Source organism: Centruroides vittatus, unplaced genomic scaffold, assembly GCF_030686945.1.
Source record: "Centruroides vittatus isolate TY-2023 unplaced genomic scaffold, ASM3068694v2 contig_1168, whole genome shotgun sequence".
In the NCBI taxonomy this organism is placed as follows: Eukaryota; Metazoa; Arthropoda; class Arachnida; order Scorpiones; family Buthidae; genus Centruroides; species Centruroides vittatus.
Window position 1 is genome coordinate 1729079 of NW_027120749.1, and position 13215 is coordinate 1742293.

Sequence of the window (13215 nt, forward strand, 5' to 3'; positions counted from 1 at the left end):
GCCATACAGACATGTATGGCTTCCATCACTTTAATGCTGAAATGCTTATACATTATTAAGTCATTACAACGATATTTAATTTGTGTTCTGAAATATTAATTAAATAATAACAAATAAATTTGAATGTTAGCTGATTCATTTATAATTAAAAATAAATTAATTAATCTGGAAAAATCAATCTTTATTCGTAAATTAAATAATTAAAATAGATCAGTATTAATTCAGAAACTATTTCATATTGCTTAATATTATAATAAAGTTAACATTTAATTAAATTAATTGAAAAAATAATTAAAAATAAATATGTCGTCATCAAATAATATGACGTCATTTTTATTTTTATGCTTTTAGTTTAAATTTTATAAGTACATAAACATTCTGATGCTTTATTTCTTTAGAATAAATTTATTAAATTAACCCTTTTAAAAGAATTTGCATAACAGAAATTAAATTAATCAATTAAAATAAATCACAGTCTTAGGTCTTAGGTCTTAGGGTAGTCGTTGGGCATGAGTTACTCGGACTATTGCGCCCCGTGGTGGTTAAATCACAGTCAAACGAACACAGAAAATTGCGCCATCTACCGGATAATGTAAAATTCGATAAAAATAAATAAAAATTTTGTAATAAAAAAAAATATACATAATTCTCTTTTCAATTATTTGTTAAAATATGATAGTTATGGATATAAATGTGATTTGGTTTTAATTCTATTGAATGAAGGGGAAATAAAATTATATGAATCTGATAAGAAGTTTATAATTATCAGAAACTCAATTTGTGTACTTGAAGTTGTGTTGTATAGTTGCTAAGATGGCATATTATTATTGATTTGAGTTTGTTTATTGGTTTCCAGGGAAACCGTGGCTGAAACATAGATCTATTTTATTTGGCATAAGAATATGTTAGCGCTTCTCGACGAGCATAAGGCTAACTGATCGAACTTTCGGTTACTCAATTTTGAATCGTCTGCGTTTCATCCCGTTTCCAAGGTAACTTGCACGCAACACGTGTTAGCTACGTCACCAATTCCCAGCAGCCCCCGTGCCAAGGGACCTACGATGTGTTTGAATATCAAATGAAACTTTTCTGAGAAAATTTTTGTCAAATGAACCGTTTTCTGTGGATTATGAATTACATTCTCTACTTTTCACTTCTCACTGTGTTAAGTATGTATTTTTATTATTTTTTTAAATTATTGCTTACAAAATGTTAAAGATTATAATTATATGATTTAAATTTGAAAAATATCCCTCAGTTTTAAGTATATTTCCCTAATTTTCCTGAGCGCTTCTTTTCAAAGAAAAAATTAGGGAAATTACTCATCCAATTTTTTCTTCGAAAAAGCAATCAATTAGGAAAATTATTTATTTAATTAAGGAATATTCAGTGAAGCAATACTAAATTGGGAAATAATTTCCTTTTAATATCTATTCAAAAAGTGATAAATACATCCAAGGACATAAATATTAATTAATTAATTATATTTAATCAAGTTAAAATTTGCATTATTAACGTAATTAATCTAAATTTTATTAAAATTTCGGACTGTTTTCCCCACATTAAAATCAGTTTTATTAAATATCACGAGACTTTTTAAAATATTAATTACTGTATTATTATACATAATTAATAATGCAATTAATAAATTATTAATTATCATCAAATAAACGCATATATTTTTCTAATAAATAAATAAATATATAATAAAGGTATTTTTAGTAAAAAGAAATATATATTTAATAAAGTATCAAAATGTGCGATTAAGATAAATAAATGGCATAAATCTATTAAAGATAGATTTGAATGAGATAAATAAATGAAAAGATTGATTTTTCTTTTCTTTACTGCTTTCATAATGAAGGACGATTGATTTTTATGTTTCATTTTTTTCTTTCATTTTTTTCCTGTTTAAAAAAAGCAAAAACAAAGCCATTTTTAAACTATGTTAACCTTTCAGCTATGGAAACAAATACGAAATGAGTTATATATGTGTTACTAAAAATAACAATATTTCTGCGGAAATTAGAAACTAATCTTATATATACATTGTTAAAAAATGGTTCTGGGGATTTTTTATAGCCTTATTTCACTTTATTATTGATACTTTCCTTTTACATGTTATTTTATAAAAAGTTCGTTTCGTGCTTTAAACTAATTGCTTTAAGATTATACTCAATGTCAATCGCACTGTTTTATATATATATATATATTTTTAATTTATAAAATTCTGAAATCTAATCTATAATGGATTACTTTTATAGTTTAAAACTTTTATACACTTAATAAGTTTTTAAAAATTTTATTTAGTTTTATTAATATTTTATGCTAATTTGTTTAATTGTAATGGTTTTTGCCTATTGAATTTTGATTCTTATTGATTCTCGTAAATTACAATAATTTAAATTACAATAAACGAAAGTATGAAATAATTGCCTAATCAATCAAAAGCCTATAAAAATTATAAAACAGTGACTGAATTTAAATATTAAAATACACTTTGTATAATGTATTTTTATGATTTGGTTTCCTTTTATTATTATTATTCAAAGGTCATGTAGGTTATATGAAACTTTAACTGAAGGGCCGAAAACTATTTTTTTTTTAATATTTAATTTTGCATATAATTTTTAAAATGCTTACTTTATGTTTAAATTTATAAAATAAAGTTAAATATTATATTGTTTTCACTTAATTTATAATAAATATATCATTTTTATGTATTTTTTAAGCAATGAAATTAATTATTTCTGTGTTTTATAAATAAAAAAAAATATTAATTATAGAAATTTTCTATTAATTGGAAATAAAAATCAAAAATATTTTATTTGTGAAAATTTCTATCCAGTCGTCTTAACTCTAATAGAAACAGAAAGCCATTTGACATTCGAACTTTTAGCATATTATAAGGGGCGATCAAAAAGTTTCCGTTTAAGGACGTGGCTACAGCATATTAGCGCATCACCGATGTGGGGTATATAAGCACCGATAGCGAGGCGTGGGATTATTGTGTGGAAAACGCTGAAACCTGAATGATGGCGACGTTAGTATCACATGCGTCCAAACAGCACCTCTGTTTGGACGCATGTGCTGTGATTCTTTTTTTGGCTGCCGAAGGAACACACCAGTAGACATTCATCGGAGAATGGAGAATGTGTACGGAGAAGCATGCCTGTCGAAAGCATCGTAGTGGAATGCTGCGCAAAGTTCAGAACTGATCGCGATTCGACCCAAGATGCAGGTTGATCTGGGAGGCCAGCCACATCTAATACAAACAACAACAAGCAGGCAGCTGATGATGCGATTAGGGCGGATCGTCGCATATCCATACATGCGCTTTCAAAAGATCTCGATATAAGCTTCGGTAGCGTGCAACACATAATCCAGCAGGAGTTAGGCTACCATAAGGTCTGCAGCCAGTGGATACCCCGGGCGTTAAATTCCGAACAACAATCAAACCGGAAATTCATGAACCAGTCATCTGCTGCAAAGAAAGTGATGCTTGCCCTGTTCTTCGATCACCAGAGCCCATTGCTTATTGATTTCAAGGAACCAAGTGTCTCCATCACCGGGGCACGATACTGCAAAACGCTGGAGAGATTACGACGTGCAATTAAGGCGAAACGTCCATGAAAACTGCGAAATGGGGTGATTCTGGTTCATGATAACGCACGTTCCCATACCGCAAATGTCGTAATGCAGAAGTTACGCGCACTAAAGGGGATATACTCGAGCACCCGCCTTACAGTCCTGATCTCGCCTCGTGCGATTTTCACGCCTTTGGTCCCTTAAAAGGTCAACGGTTCCGGTGGGACGTAGAAGTGCAGCAGGCAGTTTCGGACTTCATCAAGCAGCAGAAACAGGAGTTTTACCAACGGGGTATATTCAACCTGGTGAAGCAGTGGGATGCTTGCCTAAATGGTCAGGGTGCTTTTGCATGATTGGCATACCTAATCTGGACTGTACAGCTTTCAAACAGAAACTTTTTGATCATGCCTTATATAATAAACTATAATTTTATTTGAACTATATTAAATATATAAAAAAAATTATTGACTGTGCCTGACAAAATTATCATTTAATTATCGATAAAAGTTAGCGAGAATTTTATGTATATGACATATTTATAAATTAAATTAAAAATTTTCGATTTGAAAGTAAATGTTAAAAATAAAATTTGCATTTATCGTTTCTTTATAAGCACGAGTTTGGTATTTAATTCAATTTTGTTTTGTCGTTTTAAAATAAAAATTTTAAACTATAATAGAAAGTAAAAATGATTCTGTATTTTTAATTCATTTAAATATAAAATTGTTGTGAATATACTAATCGAGAATTTTTATTGTATTTATATCAAGAATTTTACTCTACAGATATCTTGCAAAATCCCCACAGCTTTTATATTAAAAAAAATCAATATCAATTTTATAAGTAACATAAATATTTAATGAAAATTAAATTTTTGTTAAAATAAGAGGAAAATTTTAGAAAATATAATTTAAAATTAAATTTTTACGTTTCATTGAGCTGGAAAATAGCAAAAATATGTTTACCGAATTCCTTCAGATGCTGTTTTTTCATTAGTTATACACATCTGATAGTGAATGAGTTTTCGTTTTCTCGGTTCAATAAAGCCAGAACTGGAATTATTCGTATTGCATTTATTATACTTAAAAGATAATAGCTTTGTGTAATTTATAAGATAATTTAAGTCATTTCAACGTATATAATAATTTGTTTTAGATAATTCATGTTATTTTATTGTCATTAGATATTTACGATATATGAAATAAAATGAAATTTCAGGAAAATATAAGATATTAAATAACTTGAAAAATCAGAATAATATTAGAAAAGGAGTTTTTTTCTATGATATTTTCAAAAGTTTGTTTTAATTGAATACAATAATTACACATTCTTGAATTACCCTTGAAAAATGCTTCTGATATCTACAAATAAAATACTTAAACATTATATATAAGCCTTTTTATGTATCGGATGTTACCGGATAATTTATCGAATCGACCATTGTTTTCGAATTATTTTAAAATTGCGAACTATTTTTGACATAATTTATTATTTGGAAACTTTAGAATACGATCTGAGCTAAACTAAATGCTTGTATATCATGCAAACCATTAATGTCTGTCTGGAAATTACTTCATATGCCTCATTATTGCGGAAACGATCGGCAATTTTTCGTTTCCAAAGCATTCTCAAGAAGTTCACCATACTCGAAAATTCTAACACTTGATTATACTATAACGTAGTAGTATTAAATATACCAGTAAACGATTTGCTTAGTATCAAGGAAATTTACATTTAACAGGCGTAACTTAAGTAAAAGCAGTTTGTTATGAGACATTAAAAAGGATAGATAATTATGTTTAGTTTATTTCTGTTACCATATTCTAATTCCACGACTTTCCACGATTAATTCCACAACGAATAGTAAATAGATTTAAAAGATTTCGAAATTCTGCAATTACGTAAAAAAAGATGTAATTAAATTTGTCTTGCAACACCTTTTATATGCGAACTTTCTTTGATGAATATAAAAAGAATTTATATTTATACTTGAACATAGTCAAAGAAAATCAAGAGATCTAATCACTTTTGACGGAGTATTTTCTCTCCAAAAACTTTAGCTTTTTACATGTTTTAATCTAATTTATTATTAAATTCCTTATTCTGACAAATATTTTTTGTTTTTTTTAATATTGCAGCTCATTTTGTTTTATATTTTTCATTTCTATTTGATCGTGTATTTTATTATATTATTCAATAAAAATTATTTTTGCATGCAGTCACTTCAGTCATTCAGTAATTATAATTCAGGAGAATAAGGCAATAATATAATAAATATAATTAATAGCACAAAATGAAAAATAGAAGATTAAGAAAGAAAAATCATCATCATTTTATATTTAAATTATAATTAATTAAGTTGGATTAATATCATTATCACGTCATGAAATATATAATTTACTGAGTATGAATTAAACGGATTTGTCTTGCATTCATTTTTACTTTCCCGGCTGTTATGTCTAACATAGGGAAAGTATGGCGATAGATCAAAAAATGACTACCAAGATTTTTACATTTTTGGACTCAGGACACTTTGAAACGTAGAGAAATGCAAGGAAAAAAAAAGAAAAATCGGGAGTAATTTCTGTATATATGGTTTTTAGTGTGTGGAGGACACGATGTTTTTCACCCTCTTTGAAGCTTAATAACTCCTGTGCCTTTTGTCGAAAATTTCTGAACTTTTGCAAGGAGGTTTGTTTATTAGGGAGATTGATGCTATTAAATTTTGGTTATTAAATGTCAAGGGGGCGGGGAGATAAAGGTGGTCGCGTGTATCTCTGGTAGGCTCAGACTTAATGACAATTTTACTCGTTATTAAAATTTAAAATTTTTTATAAAATCCATCCTTTATAGAAACCAGATATAGAAACCTTAGGGGCCGGAGGCCTCAATTAACTATATACGAACTTCCGATGCTAACTGGAAGTCATGTTATTTCAATTCAAAAATTTTTCTCCGAAAGATGTTAGATGACCGGCACGACTCTATTGTTAAAGGAAAAGTATGATGTACAGGGGCAAGCCACTTCTAATTTGAGGTGGAGAGCATATATTTTAAATTAACTAAATTAAAAATATGATTAAAAATTGCAAATAATTGCTCGTTTCATTTAAAGTTATATCAAAATTTAATTTTCTTACCACTTAATCCTTTAATAAGGGGTTGATTATAAAAAAAAATATGAATCGTCCTTAAATTATGGAGCCTTACATCCAAAATATATTCATAATTAATATTACCTTATCGATCATGAGTAATGTCCCACAGTTTTTTATGGTCTTTATAAATAGAAAAACCTAGAACAATTTATTATACTAAAAGGAATTTACATCATACTTAATTTATTGAGATAATGAACTTAGAAACATGAGGACAAGAACTTTCACAAATACTAAATATTCAAAATGTTGTTTTTTAAGTGATAAAGGAATTTAAAGTGTAAAGTTTCATAGCTTTTGATTTTGAATGTTGCTAAAAACTAATAAAAATGAAGATGTTAAATGTATGTGAATGATATCCAAATTAACTGGTTATTTTGCTGGATGCTCCTAGTTTATTTTGTATTCTCTCTGATAGAATCTTGATTCGACTGTCATAGTACTCCATCTTCAAATTTTTAAAGCAGAAAAGTCTTGTCTTTATATGTACTGTTACATGCCTTTTGGACATTTATTATTAACACCACTACTCTGTCTCTGCAATCTCTGTACAGTTCAGCAGTTTTAATTCGTTTCACGCTTAAAATGTTTATAAAATGCTTTTAAAAATTTTGGTGTACTCTTTTATCATTGTTTATTTTTCCTGGTTACTTTTTAAAAGTCGTCAATAAATATCTAAAAATATATCTAAAATCCTTTAAAATCTGGTAAAATTTAGTTATTAAATCTTATCTTTTTTCGAGTTTAAAATTTTAAGTTACTTGATCTCTTATTAATCTAAATTCAGTTTAATTTATTGTTTTGCATTAATTTAAATCCTATTTATATTCATATTTTATAATATAATTCCGAATTAATTATATAATAATTTTAAATATATCATTATTCTTTTTGTAAATCTTATATTAAATAAATAAATACTGATTTAATATGTTTAACTTCGTCTGATTATAGGATGAACTTGCTTTCTTTTTTTTACTTTTTTTTATCTTTTTTTAACAATTAACCTTATTTCAGTTTTCCTTTTATTTAGTCAATTACTATGTTTTTCTGTTATTAAATTTTTTCTTCTAAACTTTGATTTTGAATACTTTCATTGGATTTACAATGTCCCAATCGTTCTAATAACATTTTCAACTATGCCATTTTTTTCTGTTTTTATGTAGTATTAACGTCCTCCATTTTGGTTTTTTTAATATCTGAAATGCATCTCTGTAAGTAACAAAGCATGTATAAAGAAAAAACCAGAGCATAAAAGTTCTGTTTTAGAAAACGAAGCTGGAATACTGCGACAGTTTAATCAAGATTCCGTTGGAGAAACTAAATTGGATCTGTAAATTGGATCTGGAATTGTTTTATATAACATTCTTTTCTCGAAAACAATTTTGTGGCACAAATTACGATAACTCTTATGTGCTGCCTTCCATTTGATTACAAATGAATGATAAGAGAATGGGTGAAGAGAATGCTATATATTAGTCAGTAGATTTTTTAAATATTTAATTAATGTGTTAAGGTTGTTTTCCCAAAAACTATTTCGAAACATTTTAGTTTATTGTTTTGATTTTGATTATGATTTATGTAAGTAAAATATTGCTTATAGAATTAAAGTAGCCTAATAGTTGAATGTACAGTATACTAGTACAGAAATTATTATTCAAGTTTTATAATAAATACAATTAATCCGATAATTACTCTTAAGACTCTATTTTTAGCCTTAATAGCCCAATAAAGGAATTCCGGTTGTTCTTTTGATATTTAAATTTTACTGATTTCTTCGATTTTTTAAATATTCCATATACATGAACTTCTAGATGATAATTTTCTATTAAATTGTAAAATGAGTGACAACAAAAATTAAAGAGACACATAAAGGAAAAAATGGAATTTTATTAATTATTATTTTTTCGTACGATAGTATCTAAAGTAAGCGATCCTAATCATCAATTGAAGTGAAAAATAATCAATAATCAAGAATAATCAAGTGAAAAATTATTGATGATTAGGATTAGGATTAGCGCGTAGAAAAGTTATTGTTACTTATTGTAATTTCTCAGCCTAATTTTAAGCTAATTTAATTAACTGTAATGCTGCTTATATTAAAGAAATAAATATTTAAATTCCTTTTAAAATATATTATACATTCTTTCATTTACTTAAATTAAAATTTCATTTTGCTTTAAAATATACTTCAATTCAATTAGAAGGAATGTATATGAAATGTAACACATTGTTTAGATATTTGTGAAATTTTTTACTTATGCAAAATTCATGCAATTAATTTTAATAGGACAGTTTTAGAAAATATTACAGTAAAAATCATTTATTAGAGATGAAATTCTTAATTTTTAATGAATGAATAAATTGAAAATTTTATTTTATTTTCCTAAAAAACTTCCAATATTAAAATCCTATCGTAAAATGTTTTTAAAACTGCTTGAAAATTAATGATAAGCAATGTATAAAATTTTGATTATTACATTTATTACATTCATGTCAGACTAAAATATAATATTTGTTGTTATTCATAATATGTAATTTGGTTGTTAAAATTAGCTATAAAACAAGGTTGGTAGTATTAAAATCTCATGCACAGCTTACAAGCATTCGTGACCTATAGACTTATTATTTAACTTCCCCAAGGATTGAGTTAGCCGAAAATTAATCCCAATTGAATAAAATGACCTATAAATGTGATTCAATAATTGATTTTTAATGGAAAAATGTTTTTCTTTTAACAAAGTTCAAAATCAGGTTAAACTTCTCAATAAAAATTAGTTTTACAAGTTTGAAATTTAACTTAACACTTAATAACACTGACATTTTAAATATATTTCTGTTGAATAAAATATTAATAGTTTCCAATTTGATGTCATTTTAATGTATTAATAAAAATAACGAAGAAATGTTTTCTATTTGAATATTCTATTTAAAACTTTGAGTAACTTCTTGCAGTACCGTTCTTTTATGTTCAAATTTTGCTTACTGGATAGCTTTTCCAGGACAATTTTTAAAAATTCGGTGTTTCCTATCTGTAATCAGTGGCAGATACTGTACAAAGAGCTTTAAGCCTCCTTCATTGACAAAAAAATTAAAATTTATTTTTTTTTATTTTAAAGCATTTATGATATTTAGTACGGTTTATCGAACCATCCGCAATACAATCATCGTGCACCTGTCAATAAATGTTTTTCAACCTTTCTCTATTCATGACACCCCAAACTTAGTAATTTTTCTTGCAGCACCTCTACTTTATATACTTTGTACATGTATTTATAGTACGTATTAATGGGTTTAAATTGTATACAGTATTTTCAATAAAATGATTACAAACATATTAAATAATTTATAATTTTAATTACATATGAATATACAACTTTTAATATATGTAAAAAGCGTTATAGTTCTACTCATCACTTTATTTCGTGGTACTTCGTAATAAGTATCTTTTATTAACGTAGTGATTTTACAGAAAATCACTACGTTAATAAAAGATACTTATTAATTATTTAAATATTTTTAGTTTTTGAGTTAGCGCCTCTTTGGATACTTCTGGATCCGCCACTGTTTGTACGAGTAGCTTTCAGGCTTTCGGAGCATATCTTCGGTAATTGACAAAAATTTTTTTGAGTTTAATTAGAAACAGGAGAAATCAGCTAGAGGACTGTGATAAATATATCAAATTTACATAAATTACATAATTGTAAAAAATTACTTTTAGTCTTCGTAATGAAATTCGGTATTATCACAAACGTTTCTTTATTACAAGGATGCTAATACTGAAAGTAGTGTGATAAGGTAAATGTTTTATTTTGTTGAAAGTAAATTTTGACTCCCTTTAATATTTATTTTGCCTTTACTTGTTTATAATTAATAGTTAACAAGTACAGTAACGGCAGTAATATTACTTCATATTATTAACATAACAAACACAAAATAGACCATCATTGATAAGTATGAGACTAGAGGTCACTTTCATGAATATGTATTGTTAAAAGGAAGCACTTATAATAGTTATAAAATGTATAACTATAAACCAAATCAAGCCGCACAAAATTAAATGCATTCTTCTGTAATAAATAAAATATAAAATTTCTGTTTGAAATAGTTCTTTGTGTCACGAAATATTTTTTTTCTCCTAACTCAAATATCAGTTACGTAATGAGGTTCGTGCTATGATTAATTTAACAGTTCTCTTCAATTTTCTTCCGTAAATACAGTAATATTGTGACTCACATAAATATATTTATTTTATGTTGCCATGATTAAGATCTGTAAGGTTTGTTGAACTGGATTGCTAATTTTAAGGTAGAGAAAGATATTATCATAAATGTCTTCCTTTTACACTGTTAGTACATTATTACTATTAATAATGTGTTTAATATAAAATATATCACAGTAGAAGTTCGTTAATTCGGCACCTACGGGATCAGAGTGATACCAGATTACTGGATATTTTTGTATTTTCCTAAAATTCAACAATTTATATGTGATCTGAACTTTTCAGATATTGCTGTATATTTTTTACCAGGCACGCTGCTGTGTGCTTTCGATTTATTTACCCACACCCTTTAATCAGTCTGAAGGTGATACTCTGCATGACTCTGTTGTGTTAAGATTGATTGGAAAACATGCAAAAAACGTTAATGAACACATCATTTCCCGGATGTTTAGCACATTACGTGTTCAAATAAATTCCAATTTGCGGAATACTAGCATGCTGGATTATTATCGGACAATTCCTAATAATTAGCTACTTCTCAAAGGGTTCCAGATTAACGGATTGTATTCTGTTGTACATTTATGTAGTAAATTTAAAAACAAGTATCAACTTAACTATAACGCACAGTTTATTATTTAATCAACATTTTCTTAAGAATAAACATAAATGAGCTTTTAAGTTATGGAGTGACTTTTCTATGATTAAATATGTGCACTTAATTTCGCAGGAAAATTGTTTTACATTAAAACATTTTAATTTTTGCGGAAAAAATTTAATAAATACTTTTTGACTTCATTTCTTAAACTTTACTAAATAATGTAAATGGCTTTTTAAATCAGAATTTAATAAAAGAAAAGTTATATAATTTGTCTGAATATTTTTCTTTGTTAACTTGCATATAGAGTAAATCAATAGTTATGCTAGTTATTCTTATCTTAACGTAAACATCTTGTTTTAAATTCATTCATTATTAATGAATACACGAAAATATTTATGTTATAAACCGTACTGTTTATATTGTAACTAAATTTTTCATGTAAAATTTACATTATTCTTTTTAAAATTATCAATAAATGACCATATCGAAAAGTTTCTTATCGAGATAAATTTAGCCCTTGTTTTGCAAACGATTTTTCGACGTTTAACAAAAAAATACAAACAACAGAAAGAAGAAATCGATATTGAGAAATGGCAACAATAAAAGCAAGCGTGCTATTTTAAAGCGTGTAAAAAACTTGGCTCAAAAATATTACACGCAGATCGTTATTTAATTGTTTTGAGCCATGTTCTTTACAACCCGAAAAAATTTCTAATTGATTTATTATATTTATTCAATATGAAAAATATTATTTTTTAAAAATGATTACTTAATTTTTATTGTGAGAATTATTATTAATTTTTTTATGAATTATTATTATTATTGCATAAGAATATGAATTTAATCGTTTGAGATTTTATATCATATGATTCTATTATAATTTAAATAATGGGGAAAAATGTAGATTACAGTAACAAATATTTGAAATCAAATTGTTATTTTAAAAAGCTTGAAAATTACCGTGATTTAGAGTTTAAGCATAAAGAAACGAAGTGAAAAAGTTGTTTCTATTCTTCAGGCATTAAGAGGGTCTTTTAAATCACTCCTATATGGTTCGGTAGGCCCACAATAAGGACTAACGGTTGGTATGTTAGGCCAGGAACACACATGAGTAAAATTGTGTAGCAGAAAACTGAATCAGAAATCAGCTTTCAGTTCAGTTTCTGTTTTACGCTTTTATGCCAGAACACATACGTAAAAATTCTGGCCGAATAGGAAACACCACTGCCGCTAACAGTGCTAATTTTATTAATTTTTTTCTCTCATATATCTATCCCTTTGTACCTTCCATTTTTTCTCCGCTTCCTCTGCTATAATATAGAAAATTTTAATTAATACACTAGTATTCCGAATTCAAATACAGAACGTGTGATCTAAATACTAGGCCTATATATCGATTCTACTGGACCTACCTGTTGTTTGAAATTTTGCACCTACAGCCATCCATAAACGTTGTTTAAATACAGTGTCTTTATACACGACACTGATGTGGTCGAACGGATTCAATAAACTCCTCTATTTCATTTATTTTTCGTTTTTTTTTTTTTTTTTTTTTTTGAGACCGTCACAATTATAGCGTTAACCCTCATTGCCGCCATTGTTAAAATAAAAACCACGTATCTACGTTCATATTGTTCTTTGGTTTTCTT

At 26.9% G+C, this 13215-nt stretch overlaps 1 protein-coding gene across 2 annotated transcripts in view; it reads left to right on the plus strand.

Annotated features, from left to right (window-relative positions):
- The first annotated feature begins 934 nt into the window (after window positions 1-934).
- LOC136981686 (uncharacterized) overlaps window positions 935-13215 on the plus strand; it is an 88818-nt gene continuing 76537 nt past the window's right edge. For both annotated transcript variants that reach the window (XM_067278031.1, XM_067278037.1), the window contains exon 1: window positions 935-1169. In XM_067278031.1, coding sequence (XP_067134132.1) covers window positions 1109-1169 — 61 coding nt within the window. In that variant the 5' untranslated portion in view covers window positions 935-1108. The remainder of the gene's footprint in view (window positions 1170-13215) is intronic.